General features: G+C 41.7%; 1 protein-coding gene across 6 annotated transcripts in view; it reads right to left on the bottom strand.

The window, feature by feature from the left end:
* Positions 1 to 23,658, bottom strand: part of NRP1 (neuropilin 1) — a 133,014-nt gene that overhangs the window by 13,806 nt on the left and 95,550 nt on the right. For 4 of the 6 annotated variants that reach the window (XM_045535860.1, XM_045535850.1, XM_045535891.1 and 1 more), the window contains exons 8-12: positions 22,841 to 22,985; positions 16,667 to 16,998; positions 11,393 to 11,537; positions 8,018 to 8,122; positions 3,457 to 3,516 (exon numbers count right to left, since the gene is read on the bottom strand). In XM_045535860.1, the coding sequence (XP_045391816.1) occupies positions 3,457 to 3,516; positions 8,018 to 8,122; positions 11,393 to 11,537; positions 16,667 to 16,998; positions 22,841 to 22,985 (787 nt within the window). The remainder of the gene's footprint in view (positions 1 to 3,456; positions 3,517 to 8,017; positions 8,123 to 11,392; positions 11,538 to 16,666; positions 16,999 to 22,840; positions 22,986 to 23,658) is intronic. The other 2 variants (XM_045535881.1, XM_045535870.1) reach the window with 1 other exon arrangement.

The raw sequence follows: 23,658 nt of genomic DNA, 5'->3' as shown, positions 1-23,658 counted from the left end.
GAATGTACTGTTGCATAATCTCATGGTAGAAAATGTTAATATTGGAAAATGTTAATGTGTGTGTGGTTTTGGTTTTTCTCCTTAAATGTACTTTACAAGACATGCACATACAGGAGGGCAGACAGCCATCCCAGCACACGCATTTCTGGTTATATTTGCCCGAGTAATACATTAAATTTCTTGTGTAGTACAGAAAAACCACATCATCCATTATGGTGGCTATTAATATTCTGATGATATCATAAAATATATGAACTTGGATATTTCTGTAACGACTAGGACACTGAAAAAAATGTTTCAGGCATCTCTCCTCGCTGTAGTGAATGACAGTCCGCCTTTACCTTCCAATGTCCTTTCCAAGCCTGTGAATTTAACACAAACTGCTCCAACTTTTTGTATTTTATGGCTCTTTTATATCTTTTTGTCTTACGGCAATCTTGTTTATTTAAAAGAAACGTTTTTAAATCAATGCCTTTTGTTGTGGAGGGAGTAGCTCAATGTTGAACATTGAAGCCTGGCTCTAGAAAGTCAATTAATGAATCACACAAAATACCCATAAACATTTATAGAAAGGAAAAAGAAAAAGAGAGAGAGAAAGAGACAAAGGCAGAGGAGAGGAGAAAAGGGGAGAGAAAGGAAGAGGAAAAAAACTAAATGGACAAACGGACGAATGAATTAAAGAAATGAACATATAGGACTATTGACTTTTAAGTTGCAAAATACTACCCAGGCCCTGAAGCTGCACACAATTCTCATTACATTCAATGGGAATAATCTGGCTAAATCCCTTCTTGACTCTTAAAAATAGCAGGAAACAATATTCTGAACTTAAAACAAATTTATAGCCCCTGAGTGCAAGGACCAGCTGTGCTTACTGAGCCCATCTTGCCTGAAGTTGAATCATTAGCACCCTGTATGTGCACAAGGATTTAATTTTTTAAATCTTGTATTCCAAACTTCTATGGAGTATGGTAACTCGGTTACTCATGGACTGGTCTTTCGGTCCAAACAAGTGGAGGTGCCAAGGCCCATGTAATCACAGGTTACGAACAGCCTCTGAGCTGCCATAGAAATGGTGGAAGATCTTCAGAGGCTAAGAGCCCTGGCCAGAGAGAGCTGGATTAAAAATGCACAGTTTCTCATCAGTTCCTGGCAGACCATTAACAGCCTTTTATGCATCTGCTTACAATCCAGACAGTATATGAATATTATACACCCACCGAGTTTATTATATTGATAAAAATCCTCAAAATGAAATCTTAAGACTCTGCTTGAGTCTATAATGGCTTCAGCAAAAATTGAATTATGAGGAAGGTTTAGGGGTCGATTGATTCACTGCTGCTCGTGAAGACGCTTGGAGAATCTGAAACCTGCACAACCGTGTGGATTAAAGCATCAGTTAGGTGAATCTGACCACTGGTTGGACAGCCCAGAGCTGGCCAATGGTAGACCTGACCTCTGACTCAAAGCATGCTCGGGTCCTTGTGCAGTGTTCTGTGCACGGGCTTAGCGAGAAGGTGACAACCAACAGAACTCCTCCCAAAGAGGTCACACAGTCCTTTACCAACAAACAAGGACTTGGAGCCCAGACTCAAGACCCACAATGGAAAAACAGGAAACCAAGTCCCTTCGCAAAGGACACTGGGCTGACCATCAAATTCACACCGGACTGGACCAGCCCTGATCAGTAAGCCAGTGTGGTCTGAACTGAACTGGTTCAGACGCTGGGAGCAATGGGTCTTACTGGTTTCCTGATGTGTTCACCTGCCCTCTGACCACAGTGGACCCTGTGAGAGGACCGACTGGCCCCTCCGCGAAGCCATCATGGGAATGACCTTGAGGTCATGCACAGATCAATGTGTCAACAAAATTGTGTCTGCTCTGACAACACAGACCTTGAACGTTCAGGGAGGATTATCTCAGTTTTGGAATCCGACAGAACGTTCCATTTTCTCTACAGCTGCTGTTCACTTTCATTTTTTTAATGATCCCTAGCTCTTTTAATAAGCAAGGAGAAGAGAGCTCAGATGAAGCATATTAGCTGGCAACTTCATAGTGGCTTTAATTACTTCTCTGGCAAGAGAAGAAACTAAAACAACAGTAAAAATGTTTGCTACATGATCAGAACTTCATTTATTCACCTCACCTCTCTTTCCCTGTTCCAGAGGGGCGCAGAGGGGCCTCAGGCAGTTAGCATCCTTTCTCCACAACCATCCCGAGGGGTGAGAACACCCAGGGACGGTAGGAAGCCAGCGAGAGGCTGGGCTTCCCTCGTGAGGGAGCTTCAGGTATACCAGGCGGCTACACCGTCTCTGAAGGCCACATCTTATAACTTCAAAAGATGTGTGCAGGACAACAGTGTTTTTTGGCATTTAGGTGAATACTGTTTCATCTTTTGGTATCTGGGGGTGTTTGGTGGTAGCATGGGTTTTGTCAGCCACAGGGCAACTTGGGGTTAAGTTCAACTGAAGAGAAGTTTGTTTTGCAGTTTAATCAGGTCAAACAGTGACAGCATCCTTTAAGGAAGCATACTAATTAGAGCAGCCCTTTCTACTGTCTGCCTAGCCGGTAGAGTCGTACCGTTGAGGAAACATTGATATACACCACACGCCCCACGAATAAATGACTGTGGAGGCCCAGGCTGAGTGAGCTCCCATAAAGGAAATGGGAGAAGCTGGAAAACTGACCTGTTCACCTCATTCTAATGATTAACTTTAAAGTATTTCAAACCTCTGATTATTTATACCCCCCGTTTCCCTCTGCGTGTGTCTGTGGGGAAGAATTTCACAGAATACTAACAAAAAACAAAAGCGTGCAAGAGGAAGGCCACGCTGTTTAACCACGACTGGCCCCTGGTAAACAGCAAACTGTGGGCTTTAAAAGTCGTTACGCTTTTCTATTAATAAAAGGATGAGGAGGAGCAGTTCCCAAGGGCGCCCCTCTCCCCCTGCACAACTATAAACTGCGGTTTCCTGAACCCCGTTTCGTGGCACACCCACTGGAAACGCTGTTGTAAAACTGCCAACTCCGTGGCAGGCAAAACTGACAAACTTTGCCTGTCTTGGTTTTTGCAGGATCGCGATGAAAATAAATAGTCAGGCTGTGCTGCCTGCGTGATTTCCTTCTCCTCTAGTTTGCAAACACAACCCATGTCCTAGATGTGCTGCTTTTAAACAAAGTATGTTACTCAGTTCCTTCCGTGGAGAGCTGGGATTGTCACCATTTGGCAATTACTGATGGGGAAGGAAATCTCGTTCCCTGCTGCATGTACGTGCGGATGAAAGGAGAGCAATATTTACGGCTCACGCTTGGAGACCAGATGCTGCGCGGCATCTCTCTTTCTAGGACTTTCGGGGAAGCTGAAACCAAGAAGTGTGGCAGTGCGCTATTTTCGTGGTGGGGGGGAGGACATTCCAAGGACATGGAATATACCACATTTTAGATTTTATTTCATACCTGATTGTATTGTGCTGTCTAATACTGTCGGCTTTTCTGTGCTCAACACGGTGGTACCACCTGAAAAACAAAACCAATAACATAAAAAATAAGAAAACGGTAGATAATTTGCAGGAGAGAGATGTTGTATGCTTATATACCTCTATCAGAGGCAAACATTTTCTGAAGACAATCCCTTCTTTAATTCCAACAACAGTCATTGTTTCACTTATATTTTGCTCACCACAATATTAAATTCAAACAAACCGTTATTTTTTTGTACCTAACACACTTTTTTAAAATTTTTAACTGTATATATTTATAGTGTACACGATGTTTTGATATATGTATACCTTGTGGAATGGCTGAATCAAGCTAATTAATATATGCACTATTTCACATACATTTTTGGTGGTGAGAGCACTTAAAAATCTACTCTCTTAGCAAGTTCCAAGTGCACAATATATTCTAACACATTTCTTTGTGAAGCATGCAGAAGGCATGAAGAGTTGGAGACTTTGTTCCAAGGGCATCCTCTGGCTCCCAGACTGAGAGTGGCATACAATTGCAACAGTGAAAGGCAAAGGCCTCTCAATGTCCTCGGTGACGTGGGTATTAAACTTGACCCAGACCTCTGAGCTTCGAATTGTATTCCACAGTTTCAGATGTGTGCCTTCAGGGAAGTTGCAAGGCCGGTCCCCACAATCTATTTTAAAAACTGGAAAACTGAAGGTTTAGAGTGGACGGTAGAGTTCCTCCTTTCATTGGCTGTTGTGGTTGTTTATTTTTCCCAAGGACAAACACTCTGCCCAGTATGTGGTTTGGAGAAGCTGTGGGAGGCAGCAGGAGAAGGGGAAGGGGAGAAACATTTCCTCTGCAGTCCTAAGGAACCAGGAGATTGAGAAAATAATATCCTGAACACTGTGTGCTTTCAATCAGTCAGGTCTCCTCTGGCATTCCTGGTCAGGGGACAGGGGGACAGGCTGTGACCTTACTGAGATTTAGCTTCACCTTCTCTTATTCTGTGTCTTAACTCACCCATTTTCCACTTTCCATCATTATACTTGTTTCCAAGCAGTGTTCTCAAACTTGCCGGATCATAGGTATCACCTGAATGCTCGCTGAAATTGCAGTTTCCTATTGACCTATCCTCTCCAGACCTGAGAACTGGAATCTCTGTGGGTCAGACCTTGAAAATCTGTTTTGGTTTTTTTTTTTTTGAAAGCTTCTCAGGTGAGTCTTATAATCCACTACATTTGGGAAAGAGCAGTTTGCTGTTTATGACTGTGCTTGAGAAACCTTTTTCTCCTGTGTATCTGTGATGCAGATTGTGGTTGGAGGTGGTCAGAGGGAGCCTGTTACCTTGAGAAAAGTACAGGACTAATTCAGGGTGAAGGAGTGAGGCAGGCCCAAGACTATTATGGAAAGTTCTGGAAGTGGTCATGAGATGCCAAAATTATACACTTTCCAATAGCATCAATCAATGAAGACTTGTGGTGATCTTTATCGGGGCCAGGCCTATGCTACAGCGTCCCTGGATCGGAAATCATGTCACACATCCATAGTATGAATCAGAGAGCCGTAAAATCGTGCTCTTGGAATGGTCTTCGAATTTCTGAGCTAATTGACTGTAGCAGCTACCCCCGGATCTCCCAGTAAATATGGGGATGAGTGGTCACACGTGTGCATGGCCTCAATAAGGCAGGCAGTGGGAAGAGAATTACATATATTATGGGTTAGGAAGGTGAATCTGTAATGGCAGAATTGGAGGGAGGCCAGAATACATTAGCATTCTGTTCCCAGTGGGCTTAGAGGAGAAAGATTCAAGGTGAAAATTCACTTTTTAAAACCGATATGCATTATCAGTTTTGTTATAGGTTGGGGGCCAAATTCCGCTGTTGGGTACACACACACACAGATCCAATGTGAAATTTGGCCTCCCCCTGCCTTTGAAGCCAATTGTATTATCTAATGACTTCAAAGGCATTTGCAAATGAGTAACTTTGAGGGAGAATTTTGACCTTGGCAAGCAAACATAGGAGAGCAAAGTCTCTGTTTATTTCCATGCATTTGCTACCGTTCACCTGGAATTCAAAGGTGTTTGTAAATAATGAGCATTTTCCTACAATATTTCTCCCCTTCTATACACAAATAGGTCACCCCAGAAGAAATTAAATCAATACCCCCCATCCTAAGAAACTAAATACCACCAAAGATGGCACTGATCCCAATTTCCATGTTCCCACCTACACGGGTGAAAGTGAGAATGCTCACGGTTTGGTTTCATCACACCGAACGAACACACAAAATTTGTAGTTCTCACAGTAAATTCTGTAGTTATACCAGAATTAGTGAAAAGGACACAACGTTGCATACGAGCACAGGGGGTGTGTTGTTTAGATGTAAAAAGGTACCTGGGTTAGGTGAGGTGTCTGCTCCTTGACAACAATTATATGTGAGCACAACTACTTTCAGAAAAGAATAACAAATAGCTTTGCAAAGTAAAATGAATTTTTTAAAAAGGAAAAATTGGCTTTCAGGCAATAAATATGAAACATGAGAATGTCTTCTTAAAAATCACCTCTTCTGGACCGGGTGGCTGGGGGGTGGGCGTTAACACCCCCAGAGGTTCTTAATATATGCAGGAATTTGTAGAATTAGTGAGACAAATGTGCTTGTCTGAGAAAATAACTTTTTTTTTTTGCCATGCTAATATGTGAGAAAAAATTGGAATGAACTTTCTTCTACCTACCCAAGAAATAATTTAAACACTGTAGGTAAAAGCAAAACACTTTGTACTTTTAAAGCATTGTCAGTGTTTCCACGATAAATGACCCATTTTCTGTGGTTTGTAACTCGCTGCCATACACAATTTGCTCCAGGCGAACATACCCTGTTTCATTCAAAGGCTTCAGTTTCAATTGATTCAGTCATGAACTAATGCAAAAATGAGAAGGCTGCTTTTTCTGATATGAGGAGTAAATCTGTGGCTTTGTTTCTAATCAATATTAACTGACCACTTTAGGGTTTATAAAGAAAAGAACCCCCTCCACAAGAGGGCAATTGAAAAGTGTATATTGTGATACTGCAGTCATTTCTTTTTATGAGAAATTTCACCAAAGATGTGTGACGGCGTCCACAAAACAGCCTGAGGTTTGTGGCAGGGTGTTTACAGGCAACCCCCAGAAGGTTCCAGAGGACCTGGGTCACAGAATGGTACTCTGTTTTTTCCATCAGCTATAGGATTTTCAACTTGAACTTGACATCTTAACATCTTACACAGAAAATGCCTCTGCAGTAATTAAAGTAATTTTTGTGGCTTGTGGCTACTGAGATACAAGATTTGCATTCAAAAGCCCATAGTGATGTGACATTTATTGGCCACATGAATGTTAAGGGATTATCCTAGAAATTTGGAAAGAGACAGCTTCAGGAGGTAGGATTTATATATAAACCCGGTTCACAGCACTAAATTTCTGGGCTAGATTTTTTTTTTTTTTTTTTTACCCTTTCCATTTCGGAGTGCAGAGCTCTCTTGCTCCTTCTGAGATAAGCTTTTGAAATAGCTGGAAATGTACTGCAGGACAGTTCCTTCTAGATTTTGCACTAATGTGTTAGCCAATAACATGGCCTTATTATGAAGTTACATGGTAACGCCTTCAGTTTTGCCTGTGGAAATTAATTATGTGGGCTGAGTCCCTTCTGGGTAAAAATACAGACCTGCATTCAAGGGCTTGTGTTTAATCTAAAATGAGAGTCAGATGCTATATGGAACCACATTTGACCCGGGTGGCAGTCAAGGTCCCATGATACCTTTTGCAACAATAGGGTGAAAATCCTAGTGCCTTGGCCAATTTCCAAATGGTGCAATCCCATTTCCCCACTTGCTTAACATTTCCTCTGCCATTCCAAAGTGGAAGAGAAAGTCACTTTCTAGCTTTTAGGGTTTTAGGAGATTAGGGAGTAACTCTGTAGATTCATTAGTGAGGCGTTTGGCACACACCACCTCTGACATATTTGCTAGTCGGTGGTGATGTGGAAACAACTAATTCTGCCTTTGTAAATTCTGTCAATTGATTTACAAAATCCCAACTTAAAAGCTGCATTTCAAATACAGGCGTAATTTCATCAGTGAGTTGGATAAAGGATTCACTAAAAAAATAAAAAAAAAAAAAACTTGACCTCGTGAAAAAATGAAAATAAACACTCTAAAGTGTGTGGTTATGCAGCTGTGGCATAAGTGTTGGGGCGGGGGGAGGAGAGGCTTGAAGATGAGGACTCAGTTCAGCGCATTTAGCCATGGAGAAATTCTTATTCAGTTAAGACAACCCTAGCCTTTAGCTCTGAAAAGTGCTCGGATTATTGTTTCAAATGGCTGTGGCTACTAAGAACAACTCGTTTACATGGATGGCATGAGGAAATGAAGATGCATGTGTCTTGGCAAGGAGGCCACCCCTCCTGGGGCAGCTCTGCCCCCACCCGATGCCATGCAGAGTTAAGAGCACACACACAGGCATTCGCTGGTCTCAACAACGACATGAACTGAAATGGCACAGCAATGGGATGAAGATGGTTTCTGCACCTGTGAGCTGGAAGTCATCACCTGTTCCACTGTGGCAGGTGGCCTGGTCGTCGTCACACTCATCCACCGGGTTTCCGTTGGGAGTGGTTGGTCCAGCTGTAGGTGCTGAAATGAGATCCAGGGATTATTATCTCACACCTTCGAAATGTATCCTCAGCCTCTGGCTGTTGGATCTGCTAAGGCTTTTGCAGAAAACTCTAATCTGCGGTAAGAAGGCCAGGCACATGCTTTGCCTCTCTTTCAGGAGCTAAATGTAGTTGGATTCTGCAGAATGTATCAGAGATTGCTTTTTTTTTTTTTGGTATTTGATTCATATCTGTTGAGTAGAGTTGGCTGCCTTAGCATTTTATATGTAGTTATCTATGTAAACATCCTTTTTTTCTGAAAAGCTCTTGAATTCTCACTGACTATTTATTCATGACCCTGGAGTTGAGAGCTTTGAAGATAGAGATTTTCCCTGAACTGTTTTTCCTTTCATATTCAAGGTGCTGGAGAACTCACTTGTCATGAATTCTTTCATATTTGTAGTATTTACTAAGTTTGCTAAGTTTATATTATATTTCCCCCCCCAAAGGGAGTCTCAACATTCACGTTTAGTACAATATTGTTCTTTTTTTAAAGGGTCATTCCATTTCTCTTTAAGTAGCTTCTCAACCTGGGAGCCCTCTCTCCAAAGCAGGTGTGTGAGAGAAGTTGTCTCAGATATCCTGAGGGTCATTTTACCTGAACCCTCGTAGGATTGCATTCCACTGCTGGTCGGTATTCCCATATCTTTGAATTTGTAGTTGAAGAGTAGCCAACATTAATCAAAAGACTGCTTTTGAAGTCTTTTCAATTTACTTCAGTCTATTTTTTTTTTTTCAGTCTGTTACTCATTTTTGCAATCTGTTTAATATTTTACAGTTTGGGGCATTACATTTCACTTTACAAGATTTGAGATAATGTACAGTTCTCTTGATGTTTGAGAAACAGACAAGATGCTGGGATGGGGGGAAGGGACTGTTCTCTGGTAGCTTCTGGCCAGTAGGAATGTGCCAGAAGCTGTTGCTTTCTCAATAAAAATGTGACACTGTTTGTTATGACGCGTAAGTGCCGAGCAGAGTTAGGACAAATGTGGAAAGATAGCTAAGTTTCAACTTGTTCAGCTGCTGAAGTACACACACCGATAATAACTGGGAAATCACCGTGTGCAGATAACATACACACCGTGTAGGCGTGCAGTGCAGACTTTGTAAAACGCATACCCATGTCTTCTGGGCTCTACTGACTGCTGTTACTGTAACAGTAGATGCCTTCCTTTCTGGCAATCCAGGTAGTTGTCTTCCCTAAGCTCTCCTTGCTCTTGATAATGTGCTACTTTCAAGTATTTTAAACTCTCTATTCATTTTGCTGATTCTTCTGCATTCCTTATGGTGTTTCTAAGGGCGGAGTTCCGCATTAGAAGTGGCCCAGGGCACTTTTCAACATCAGGTTGAAAAAAGTAGAAAACCAATGATTTGTTTGCTCCAATTTTAGTATTTGAAAAGGTATTATCTTCCGTGGTTCTCTAATTGTTTCTTAAATATAAGCGGTAGCTCAAAATAGGATGGGCGTGCATGGGAGACTGGATTGGACTTTAATCCTCTGTCTGTATCCTTTTTAGGTGTCTCCTGTAGAACAAGGCACAGAGTACATACTTAATAAGGGCCTATTAATTGATATAAAGTAGAAGAAATGCACTCCCTTTCACCAACTGCGTTAAAAAGCTTGGACGGTATGTTACTTTCCCCAGATGTTGGTTTCTCAAACAGCTCAGGGCAACTTCCTCACTTTTGTGAGTGCCTGGGAACATCTGGAGCCAAATCCCTTTCACCAACAGTTTCTGCCTCGCCACAGAGTTGACACTGGCAAACTGCCACCAGGCTTGGTCTTTTCACCCATCCATTCACTCCACCTCCTAAATCAGCGCTGCTTTCCAGAACCCAGGCAAAGACCTGCGTCGTAGCAGCACACTTGCTTTACCAGATGACCACACTTCCCAGGAAACCGAACCAAGGCATCTGCACTTTGTGCCGTCTGCCCGTCCCTCATTTTCTTGGCATCTCTGTCTAAGCCCTGGCACATGGTCATTCCTGGTGTGTGCTGATAGAGACTGGATGATTTAGAAGTCCAGGACGTGACTACAGATATGAAAACAACCACACAGTAAAGAATGGGAGCTAATGGCTTGCTTTTAAATAAACACATTGAAAAGTAGCGATGAATTATTCAGTAGTGTGGTGATTGATAGCTGAAAGTTTGTAGTGCATAATAAGAAAAGTTTTATGGTATTTAATGTGTCCAGGAATGTAATTACATTTGGGCAGCTCAAAACACAAATAATTTTAAAACCACAAGGAGGAGATATGAAAAAGCATTCTTCAAAGCTACCATGAGCATCGATGCTCAAAGGTAACATGTGGATGTCCACAGTAGTCATCCTTTGAGCCAGGCTGCAGAAGGACCTCTATGGAGACAGAAAGCTGGTGTAGGTAACTCACGTATGCCCACATCTAAGGCAGATTCTAGTGCACAAAGACACTAAATGGTACAATAACAAACTGAAAACATTCATCTCATTCATTATATGTTAAAAGAGAGTGCAGCCCTGAGGTCAATGTGTGAACTGAATTTGTATTTGACGCGACCTTCATAGAATAATCTAAGTGTATGTGGTAACATCCCCAAACAGACTTCACTGTATTTTCATATACATTGTCTCATGTAAAGTCCTGTTTCTCTGCAGCAGCCTAAGAAATTCATCCAAGATGATGTCTCTTGATGTCTTAGTCTGTCAAATGCTGCTCCCTGCCACTGTGTGATGATAGTCAACACTGTCATCACAGAAACTGGATCAGACACACACCTCTACACAATATTTAAAAAGGCAAAGGCATCAGGGGGTGCCAGGAGTCGGGGGAGGAGCAAGCGGGTTACCCGCTTAGTGGGTACCGGGTTTGACTCTGGAGTGATGGAAATGTTCTGGAGCTAGATAGAGGTGGTGGTTGTGCAACTAAATTGTGAAGGTACTAAATGCTACTAAGTTAAAATGGCGAATTTTATGTTATGTGAATTTTACCTTAATAAATTATTAAAAAAAAAAAGTTGAGAGAGACAAGCCCATAGGATCTGAAGACAGTCATACAAACAACCAAGACAAAAGTAGCACCCTGAAGGTGCTGCCTTGCCTGTGTCAGAGTGTTGAGTCGCCCTGCCGCGAGAGACGCAGGGTCATGGGGGTGGGGGGGGGGGGAAAGGGTGGCAATTTGCGACAGCATCATCAGGGGCATAAATGCATGAAAAAGGAAATAAAAAAACAAGTAGGGAATGAGAAGCAACTCTGGAGATGGAAATTACCTTCCACTTCGCAGCCGAGCAGCTCCATTCTCAGCCCTAACCCGCCGTGAGTGGCTCTCTCGGGGTAGATTCTGATGAATCGTGTGGAAAGAGCTGGAAAAGTCCGCAGCTCAGGTGTGTCATAGTTGTTGTTGCCCTCGAAAGACTGTGAAGCATGAAAAGCACAGGTCATTAAGACGTAAAAAAAAAAAAGATAAGACCTCGCATTCGGCAGTTGTTTCTTCCCTCCTTCAGGACGCTGAGTGGGGCAGAGAAACAATGGCTGACATCGTGTTCATCAATGAGAAAGAAAAACAATTAAACCTTTTCTATGAAGTGACAGATGTCATTTCTAAGAAAGTTCTGAGTATACACTGAGGCTCTACTGGGAGCCGAGGATTTAACGAGACACGTTTTTAAATGATAGGCTGATATCCCCTGGAGAAGCCACACTTTTATCACTTCCTTGAGGTGGAGGAAGAGAACTTGCCATTTTTCAGGGCTTCTAATAGACACCCCATTTTCGGTAAATATTCCTGTGACATTCTCTTAAATGAGAAGGTCCTAGTTTTGCTACAACTTGGCCCTCTAGAAGAGGGAGAAATTATTAAGAAATATCTGAAGTAGGAGATAGTAAATTTAATGTAGCGCAAATGCTGTTTATTCAAGAACTTGGGTTATTCCAAACTATTGAAATTTCTATTTACTTAAGAAGTGTCACCAGTTGGAGTCATTTGTGGATAAAAGACCTTCTCATGTCAGGAAAGTACCAAGGGTCCTGATAGCAATGTTCTGATTCCTGGTTGAATTGTGCGATGAGTTGGCACTGTTTTGAAGCACGTCCAGCTTGAAGTCACTGTGACTTTTCAGGAGCCCAGGCCACCCACTGCCAGTCTGCTGTTGGATAATATTATTTCCCTTTGTCCATTGACAGGAAGGTCAACAACCTTGAGTGGAATCATAAGAAAATGGAGCAATGACTAGGGCTGTTTTCTTTTCCAAGAAATGGATAAGCCTCACTATATCCTCTTCTCCCAACACCATTCTTTTTTTAAAGAACTATCTTTTAATTTTTTTAACCACAGTTTATTTTTTCTTTCTTTCTTTCTTTTTTTTTTTTGAGATGGGGTCTCTCTGTATCACCCAGGCTGGTCTGGAACTTCTATGCTCAAGGGATCCTCCAGCCTCAGCCTCCAGATTAGCTGGGATTACAGGCATGCGCCACCATCCCCCGCTCCAACACCATTCTTAATCCCATGCAGTAGGGAGGGGAGGGGGATTAGAAAAATAAAATAGTTTTATCATTGGGAATGTCCTTTTTTATATGTATATCAAATATTGTATGATGTTTACTGGTGTAAGGCATTGTTCTAAGTGCTTAAAAAAAAAAAATATATATATATTTGAGACAGAGTCTCACTCTGTTGCCCGAGCTAGAGTGCCATGGCATCAGTGTAGCTCACAGCAACCTCAAACTCCTGGGCTCAAGCAATCCTACTGCCTCAGCCTCCTGAGTAGCTGGGACTACAGGCATGCGCCACCATGCCTGGCTAATTTTTTCTATATATATTTTCAGATGTCCAGCTAATTTCTATTTTTTTAGTAGAGACAGGGTCTTGCTCTTGCTCAGGCTAGTCTCAAACTCCTGAGCCCAAGCAATCCTCCCACCTTGGCCTCCCAAAGTGCTGGGATTACAGGCTTGAGTCCCTGTGCTTGGCAAACCTAGGTAGTTTTAACGGGTACCCTTAATCACACCATGCTGACGCCTCTGCCCTTAGAAATCATCTAGTTTAGTCTTCTCTTTTTTACAGGTGAAAACACCATGATCTAAGACACATCTGTGCCCAAGGCCACACAGTTTCATTAATTTGTCTTTAATTAGATGCAAATTGGGCTACTAGACCTGATAGATCAGAAGGGGTGGTTGGGCCTCCCCAGGCCATGCCAGTCAGGAGTGAGAACTGTGCCCAGTGGCTGGGTTGAGACATCATAAACCAGTTGAAAATGGGCTCATGCAGTGGTGGAAACGCCATGACAAGATAATGGAAGCGTGTGAGTGAGGACAGACAGATTGGGTTAGGCTGTACAGAACCAGCGAGGTTTCTGAGTTCTAGAAGGAAATTAATTGGCTTTTTCCAACACAGAAAAGCCTCTAGGAATTTAAAACTGCATTGCTAACATAGACCTGCCTCTTCCAATCAAAGTTTCCTTCTATTTTTTTTTTTTTTATCAAGAGTAAATTCACTATTGGGGTTCTGACTCTTGATAGAACTGCAATTGCTGCCAGTAATTGAGAATTTGACATATATTATTGTTAGGCCCAATTAAGTTGTTGTCAGTAAGATACTAATTATAATGAAAATACCATTACTACACATGCAAGTTCTGTCTATTTAACATAGCTCCAAAGATCGTAGCAAAAAAGCACTTCTATCTATGGTATTCCAGGCTCATCTCTTAATTTTAACTTGATCAAAGAATTAATGCAATGTAAATACATTATAAAAGCTGTCAGTGGTAGCTGGGAAGAATATTAGCAATGGAAAACCATATGGAACTAAGCTAACTTTGACAGCGTAAACTTGCTTTTGAATTCTCTTTGTGTTCTGTTGCTAATTATGTTTTAGATGATGAGAGCTTTTGAGTGTTTGGATTTTCTATCTGTTCCTGCAAAGTCTAGTTAAAAGACTCTGATACAGCTTGTCCATCACACACTATTTAGGGACAGGGAGTAGGTACAGGAGAAACCGAGTATTCATTTTGCATTAAAAGGTACTTGGCATCCTAAACAGGTCACCTTCATTTGTAAAATTAAATATAGCATGTTTTAAATATCTTTATATAATTAAATAATATACACTGCTCTAAAATGAAAAGTTTCACCTGTTTCCTTTTTCATCTTAGAGATTTTATTTCAGTGGAAGGGTGTGTTAGGGATCACAGATGAGGCTCTATATAAACAATTTAGAAGCTTTTATGGTTTTCAATATCACAGGAGGATGATAATGATGGATAGGACCCTATTTTAGGCATAAACCCCAACACTTTCAACCAATCTTGAATTGAGTATTCCATTACAAGCGAAAAATGTGTGCAGGCTTCCCGTGGAATGCCATACTCGATTTACTACAATAGACTGATGGCTTCAGACCGGATCGCAGACGTGTGGATCAGACAACAGAGACGGGGAAACATATGACGCACCCTATCAAAAGCATATGGTGATTTGTTTTCTTTCCCTCTCAGAACCCTGGTGTTGCAGAACATGTCACACCAGCACACACTGCCACCAGCAGCAGCAGGAAGTTGTTGATCTGCAGCATATTCACACTGTATTCTGATGCAGTCACTGTGACACTCACCGCTCCCTAGAAAAGATCGGCTCATGAGGGGACTCCTGTTGCTGATGTTTATTTTACTTTTTCTTTCCCCCAAACAAGAGGGACAGATGTAGAAGGGGACAACGATATGGACACGGGAAAGAAGGTAGCTGCACATATAAACACGACACGGAAAATGTTTTGGAAACCACAAGTGAAGGAGGGGAGACTTGAGGAGAGATCTGTATGTTTCCGACAGCGGCTGGCCCTGTCACCCTGTCAGTGGTTGGCTGCTCTGGGGCTGACCCACAGCCCACGGGGGACAGGGCGATCCCCTCAGAGCCCCACATCTGGAGAGAGTAGGAGCTGGCGGCACTGCAGCTTGTTTCCTGCCTGCAACGCCTCTGGCCTGAGTCACTATATCCAGCCATATTCCCACACTTGCTTACAGTGGGAGTGAGGATAATTAATATGCTCTCCAATGAGCTAAAAATCCTCTTTTTTCACAAGAGGAGTAGGTCCAGGGCAGAGCAGGGATGGAAAGGCTAAGACCAAAAGGCCAATCGTGTTGGTGTGAGAAGTATCCTCAGCCCAGTATAATTCCCATACTGCCGACAGAACTAGACTGCGGACTGCGGGTGGGTTGTTCCTCATTGGAATCCTAAACAGGCATCCAGGCCATCCAGTATATTCCTGCACATCCTTTCCAAGTTGGTGTTGTGTGCTCAGGAAATGCAAATGAATTTCCCCATCAGCCTAAGTAAAACATAATTACTCAGGTAGATCGGATTGGTTAAAAACAATTATACCATATATTTTGGTGAATGTTGGAATATTTTTATATTGAGATTCCTTTTTCATTCTTTTCACTGGATTATCAAGAGATGAACTGCACTTTAAAAGGCTTCAATGCATATAAAATATACTTAAGCAATATTCACAGTAGCTAAAAGGTGGAAGCAACCCAAGTGTCCGTCAATGGAGGAGCGAATAAACAAAATGTGGTCTGTGCAAACAATGGAATATTATCTGGCCTTAAAAAGCATGGAAATTCTGACACATGCTACAACATGGATGGTCCCTGAAGACATTATGCAAAGAAACATAAGGCATTCACAAAAGGACAAATACCATATGAGGCTCCTAGAGTAGTGGAATTCATAGAGACAGAAAGTAGAAGGGTAGTCACCAGAGGGTGGGCAGTGGATGAGAGCTGTTGCTTACTGGGTATAAAGTCTCAGTCTTGCAAGAGGAGAAAGTTTGGGAGATTAGTTGCACAGCAATACGAACATATTTAACAGAACTGAACTATAAGTTGAGAAGGTTAAGATGGTAAATTTTATGTTGTGTGTATTTTATCACAATTAAAAATTTTAAAACATGCTGGGCATGGTGATGCACAGCTGTAATCCCAGCACTTTGGGAGGCCGAGGTGGGAGGATAGCTTGAGGCCAGGAGTTTGAGACCAGCCTGGGCAACATAATGAGACCCCGTCTCTACAAAAAATTCAAAAAGTTAGCTAGGTGTGGTGGCACGCACTTACAGTCCCAGCTGCTTGGGAGGCTGAGGCAGGAGGATTGCTTGAGCCCAAGAGTTCAAGGTTGCAGTGAGCTATGACTGCACCACTGTACTCCAGCCTGGGCCACAGAGCAAGACCCTGTCTCCAAAAGAAAAACAATTAAACTACGGGTGGGTGAGAAGAGGGTAAGGGAGACTCCCTGTCTGTGTGTGGAGCTGTCTGTCCTTCCCCACACGGAGGGAAAGGGGACCAGCAACTCGATTCTTTTGCACGTTATCTCGGACATCACTTTCCGCACCATGTTCCTGTCATCCCTGGAATCGGGGGTCTCACTGACACCATCACACACCTCCTCTGATCTCATGGCTGGAAGGAAATAGGAAGTCGTACTTCCTCAGGAAAATGCCTTAAGTCAAGGATGTTGGGACCAACTTCCTCACTGTCTGGAGCTCTTACCTTTGCCTTGCGCTTGCTGTCGTCCATGATCATCTTCCAGTCGGAGCCGTTGTTGCTGTACCCGACCTTGAACTTCCTCATGAACACCTTGTTCTCGCGGTGCTTCCCGCCCTGAATGATGATGCCGCGCACGATCCTCTCCTCCCCCAGGTCCACCTGGAGCCACTCGTTGACGTAGGGATGAGGCGTGGGTGGCAGGGCCCAGCCCGAGCGACTGGTCACCAGGCGGATGTTTTCGGGCATCCAGTTTCTGTCCGCTTGGTTCGATGCTGTAATCTGGGAGTCAGAAATAAGTCCAGACACCATGCCCAGCATTCCAGAGCAAGGATAATCTAGGAGGTGGAATGAGATGGATAATGTAAAATGATTTTCTGGGAGACTCCGTGCTTAGAAAGAAAATACAACGTATTGGGTAAAGACATGATTTTATACCCATTCATATAACATTTTCAATTTCTGTATTCTTTTATGGTAAACTACAGGCTTCCCTTCCCCAAGCCTTCCCCAAGCCTCTCAGAACTCTCCTCCCTACGCTTCCATCCCAGTAGAGAATATTTTCAATGACAGCATAAACTTCCCCCGTTTTGAGGTCTTCCGAGTTCAATGTCAAACTATGGATGTTCCAGTCTCTTTGGTAACCGGAAGTTATCCCTAGCTCAAGTACAGGCCCCGCCCCAAACCACAGTTTATGATGGGTTGGAAATATGTAAAAAAAATAAATCCAACAGCAAGAAAGTTGCTGAAACAAAGGTAAAAAGACAGTGATACGGAGGTAGAAGGAAAGAAGTGTGTGACTCAGCCTGGAAAGGCAAGAGGGGAACCCCCAGGGGAGGTGGCATCTGGATGGGTGTGGAAGGACAGTGCCCATCTTCCCCCCAGCTGTCCTCCCTCCCACCCCGACTTCTAGTTGCACTGGGGACTCTCCACATGAATGTCGCATTGTCTTTGCAAATATACCACATCCAGACTAGGACAGTTCTTTCCCCTTGACACTGAATCCCTTTACTGACCCCTGTATTGTATTTCTGTTTTTGTTTTCAGACTGGGTCTTCCCTTGTCACCCAGGCTGGAGTGCAATGGTACAATGACAGCTCACGGCAACCTCGAACTCCTGGGCTCAAACGATCCTCCTGCCTCAGCCTCCTGAGTAGCTGGGACTGCAGGTGAGAGCCACCACGCCTGGCTAATTTTTTCTATTTTTAGTAGAGATGGGGTCTCGCTCTTGCTGGTCTCAAACTCCTGACCTCAAGCAGTCCTCCTGCCTCAGCCTCCTAAAGTGCTAGGGTTACAGGTGTGAGCCACTGCACCCGGCCGCATGTCATTACTTGACTCAAACATTCACTGCCTGCTTGCCTAGGAATTGTGCGTGTATTTTTCAACCAGGCCTGCAAGGCCTCCCGTGTCATGTCTTTACGAAGCCTCTCCACATTCAGCCCTTTTGCTAGAGCCAACTAAGATGAAACACTTCCTCACCTCCGGGGATGCGGAGGCTTTCCTTCTGTTCCTCTCACAGGGCATTTCTCATCGCCTGCCCTCTCCTCTCTCTGAACTGTTTAAAATCTTGACCTATGCTCAGATGGCCACGTCATTTATTCGGTTTTTCCAATCTCTGCAAGTGGACACAGTTTCCCTTTTCTGGGATTCTTCCCAGCGCTTTGCCTGCATTTCTCACACGCTGCTTATATTCAGTTCTCCGAGTTGCTGCTCTTTGCCTCCTAAGATTTTCACTTCTTTGAGGACATGAACCAAGTCATATTTTTCTCTTTTCTACCACGCGTTATGCCCTGTTCTATACACAGTATTTGATCAACAAATATTTGCTGAATGAATCAACTTATTAACACAATAAAAGGCAGCTGTCGCTTTCTCAAGTGCCCTTTCCTGTAATTCAGCCACAGCATTTGCTCCAGGCTGGGATCTGGAAACCAAGAATAAACTCAGTGGGAATTAAAAAAAGATTTACGAAAACGATTTTACTGAGGGACTAGGAAACTGTAATGTTAAAAATAGAAGTCCCATGTTTTGGCCACTGTGGTCATACCTGCCTGATTCAAAACCAGCTTTTATAAAGGCAATGTGTAGCTGGTAATGGGGACCAGATGTCACCATGTGGGAGAAAATATCATTAACTGAATATTTTAAGGAGAGCAGAACCGTCACTGGATTAATGCCCTTTCCCTAGTGCAGAGCTGGTGGGTCACAGTTTACAGACCCACAAACCCAGGAGTGCCCACCTCCCATTCAGCCAGCAGATCCATGGTGCAGGTAGACTACATCCCTTCCATCTGTCTGCCTGATGTGAAAAGGAAACCAATAAAGAGGCACCTTGATTGGCCTTTTATTGAAAACCATGTCACCCATTTTTAACAATGATGAGAAGAAAAATTATACTAACAGTTAATTCAAGGTGCTTATTTCCAACTCTATTCTTCTGTGATATGAAAGGCTTCCTCAGATGTGATTTAGCCTGGCTACGTGTCAAACCCTCTGGAAATAGTGTTGCCAAACTTAACAAACAACAGAACAAGATACAGGATGCTCAGTTAAATTAGAATTTCAGAGGAACAAGGAATAATTTTTTTAGTATAAGTATGCCCCATGCAATAGTTGGGACATACTTATACTAAAAAAAAATCTGTTGTTTGTCTGCATTAAATTTAACTGGACATTCTGTGATTTATTAGGCAACCTTGTCTGGAAAGCTTAAAACCAGTCCTGGATGGGAGGGAGAAATGAGTTCTGTAATGGGGGACTGAGGTGGTTATTTTCAACAATATTATTTTATAGTGAAATCTCTGTACTCAACTTTAGTGGAAAAACTGACATACACTGATAAAACAAATATCCAGCTAACCAATTTTCAAAGAATGGAAAGTAGTAAGTGCATTTGATGGGAGACCCTGAATGAGAGTAATTTAATCTTCCCTTGATGACTCGGAAAGTACCTCTGGACATTACAGTGCCTGAGATCACCATTGTGAATATTCCGATTGACTTGGGAGCACATGAACTTGGGCACCAGGTAATAGACTTCTGGTTAACAAATGCAAGATAGCGGAGTCTGTAGTATGTTCTTGTACATTAATCAGTAACCCTCCAACATGATTTTCACCCATTTCCATCTTTGCCAAAATGATGAAAATGTTCCTTCCTTAATCACCTACAAAGCAGGATGGTCTGCTCCAATCTTGTTTTCTTTACATCTCTATTAGGGTGACAACCATCATCTTCTCTGAACTTTCCAGGATTACTATATTTCTAAAAAAACAATTTCTTTTTTTGTCTCTGGTCCTTGATTCAGGAAAAAATAATTTCTGAAGGCAAAAATCAGTTAAAAAAACGTGGGGCTCTCGTGGCTTTGGAAGTCAAGTGATGTGTTCACATGGTAGCTTTGAGTTTGGCAGGGTTTTCTTGAAATCCAGATTGAGTTAGAACTTGACTACTTCACAGGAGAGAGTGAAAATTATTTGAAGTCCAGCCACTTGTTTGTCAGAAGGCATGGGCAGAACTGCAATTCATTAATTCTAAAATAACCACGGAGTGCTGGTTGTGCTCCAGGCATACAAAACACAACAGAAAACAAGGCCAACAGGGCCCCTGCTCTCATGGACCTGCAGGGATACTGCAACCCTCTTCTTTCATTAATCTCCAATCTGACGGGACCATGACCTCAAAAAGAAGAAAATTATCTGCTCCTGGTAACCAAGAGGAAAACACTGATATTGTCTTATTAGAGGCTCTGTTTGCAGGGCGTATTGTAGGTTCAATTTATTGCATAACACGCACTGCTTTAATTTGCTGGGTACCATTCAGTGAGCACTTACTCTAAACCAGGTGTGCTACGAATATTCTTTCATTACAGCTGCATTAAGTGAGTCTTAACAGACAAAGAAATGGAGATCAGAGAGATTAAATGTCTTTCTCATGTCAAACATTCACTAAGTGGACAATCCACAGCCAAGCCCAGATAAGTCTGCATATCTTCTGCCCACGTGACCGTCATTGCAACACGTTGGCCTCTCCAAAACCTGCCTAGATCAGTTATTTGGAGATTAGAGCCATTTTGCTAGAGAGAACGTATTTAGAAGTATAGTAGATGTCATGGTTAAAAGATTAGCACTCTGAGCCTAAAAGCAATAACTTCTTTGAAAAATAATTAGCCACTTAAAATAATTATAAAACAGACTGCGTATGAAACATTAGAATATGCTATTTTAGACATCTATGTTTAAATAACTAGGTCATTTAGCCATTTTTTAAAAAAAATATCCAACAAATTATTTGCCTTCTTTGCTCGCATTCCTAGAATTCTCTCTCAGGGAAACCCTTGTGAAAATGAAAAAGGACAGTTTGGGTTTCAATAAGTATTTTATTCAACTAAAGTGATGTTACATAAATACCCAAGAGCCTGGAAATTCAAAGTTCAGACTAACATGTTTGGAGTCTTTGTGAAGTTTACCTCATTTCTTTCTGATATAGTGGCATGAGATAAGGCCAGAACTTTCCACCCAGACCCCAAGTGGCCTTGTCCTATGAATTTATGGGAAGCCTCTCAAATTTGTAATGCTCTGAAAATGACCTAGAACTTTCTGTAATTTAACTGCTGATCAAAAATAAAGCCAAGGTTAGGTTATATCTAACTTTCATTGTTCTTTCTACTCCAAAACCCTCCCCACCCTGTTTCTGCTTCCAAGACCTTGAACTCTCTGAGTCTTAGATCCCAAAACAATAAACAAGTCTGTCTCTGGGATGGAAATAAATAAAATTTTGGTAAAAAAAATCAAATGTCACACAGCTTTTACTTTCCAAGACAGCCTCTACTGTAAACAAGTGTAGTTTTCCCTTTTCATTAAGCTCTTCTCCAAATTGCTTGTAATTTCATGGAAAATTGCCAAGGTGATTTATTTCCCCTTCACCATTTATCAGAGATTTTAAAGTCCAGTTGATGTTTGCAATTAGTATTTTTCTCCTCTAAAAATAATTATACTAAAGAATATAAACATAAAAATGGAATGAAAAATTAAATACCCTAATGATATATACTAACATGCTATTCAAAGGTAGTTCACTGATTTTTAGAAGTTGTTCACTTTTAATTACTTTTTAGTGAATCAGTCTATGGATTCTGTCTTTAAACTTTTACACTTACGACGAAGATTACATTGCACTAGTTTTTTGGTGGTTGCTTTTGTAATAACAGCTTTGTAATGCATTTACTTAATCAGAAAGGAATTCTAGTATGACTGCTATGTTCTGCAGAATTCAAAAATAGTCATACAAGAGAATCAGTGGACAAGTAACAGTAGCACTGATTGCCATAGAAACACAGTAAGAGTAACAGTTGGGATCATTCTTTTAGTTCCAGCTCTTTCCTGACCTGGCCTACGTTTTCAGCCACTTAATCTCTCAGTATCTCAACCTTCCTCATCTTTCAAATGGGTATAATCCATTTACGTATTCAGCATTTATCAGAGACTTTTAAAGTCCTGTTGATGTTTAAAGAAACAAAAAACGAGAAACATTTATGAGTTGATTTCTAATTTTGGTACATTTCATTCAACGAAAAATAAACATAGCTAAAGACAAAAGCTAAGGGAAAGTTGTCACGGAAGTTAGTGAGTAAAAGGAGAAAGTCTTATAAGTTAAACTTCCTCTTAACTATACCAGATGAGGCAGCCTCTATGCTTCGAAATTAAAAAGATGAAGCCAGTGGAGAACATTTCATGCAACAGTTACTTATTTTCAATTTACTAAGTATCATCATGCCCTGCACCCTGGGAGCAGAGAGCAAAGGCATGGTCCTTGATTTCAAGGAGTTTACAGTCTAGAGGAAAAGGTGCCACTAAACACATCCCTGCCACATGCCAGCCTGTGCTAACTGCTATATATCCATTAATCCTGTGCATTACTATCAAATACAACTAGCCTGTGCAGTGTACAGTTTTACTATTTTCCAGGTGAGATAACTAAGGCTTTGAAAGAGAAGTATATTGTCCAAAAAAAAAAAAAAAAAAAAACAGGCTAGTGAATAGTAAGGTAGAATTTGAACTCCAATTTGCCTAAATCCAAAGCATATGCTTTTAATTAGTGAACAAAAATGACCACATTTATACAAAATGATTCTCCTTGCATTTATGCAAATCAAAACAGGACAATCTTCAAGCTGGAGCTCACCTGTTATCTTGCACCCATACACTTCGAATCTCATTGATATGCCGGTCTCCCAAGTCATAGGTTTGATTCGGACAAATCGAGTTATCAGTGGTTTGGGGAAAACTCCATAAACAACATCTGTGGGGTTGGTGTTTCCCTGAAAGACCTACATGGAAAAAGAAACGGCCTTTTATTAGCAGACTTTTTGGATATAAAACAAATCCAAACACATGTTTTCACCGATGCTTGCAAAAAATTATTTACAATTTCAGCATTGTCTACCAAGGCTGGGGTGGCATGAATAACTCGACATATTATTTTATCAAATCATGGCCATCAGAAAGAGTCACGTCAAATATAGAATGCTGTCCTAACCATCTATTCGATTTTCTGAGGCCAAATTCTCTAAAAGCACTATTACAGGGATAACATTTATTAAAGGATACATGCCATTAGCTAAAAAAGTGGGAAATTCTTAACTTTATCAGAAGACCTACAGAATACTGTAGACATGTCCTGGGAACACGCACTATTTTACTTTCCCAAGAACCCTCAGAAGGAATGCTTTTTGAGTTCATGGTAGGGTCTGGCTTTTTTAAATTCTAGGTTCTGTTCCCAGCCATAGCGCTAGGTCAGACAGCTTTCTCCCTTTGACTCTGTTGCCTGATGGAAGATCTTATCCCTGACATTAATTCATGACTTTACTCCTTTTTTGGTTATTGGTAAAATTATGTTTTAATGGTCAAAGTCCAAACTGAGTTATAAATGATTTTTAAGCAAAAAGCAGGGCTTCTGCTTCTGGTTTTAAAAGGAGCCATTTTATTCCAAGAAAGATAAGG

This window comes from Lemur catta, chromosome 1 (genome assembly GCF_020740605.2).
Source record: "Lemur catta isolate mLemCat1 chromosome 1, mLemCat1.pri, whole genome shotgun sequence".
NCBI classification, from domain to species: Eukaryota; Metazoa; Chordata; class Mammalia; order Primates; family Lemuridae; genus Lemur; species Lemur catta.
This window is presented reverse-complemented; position numbering and strand designations above follow the sequence as displayed.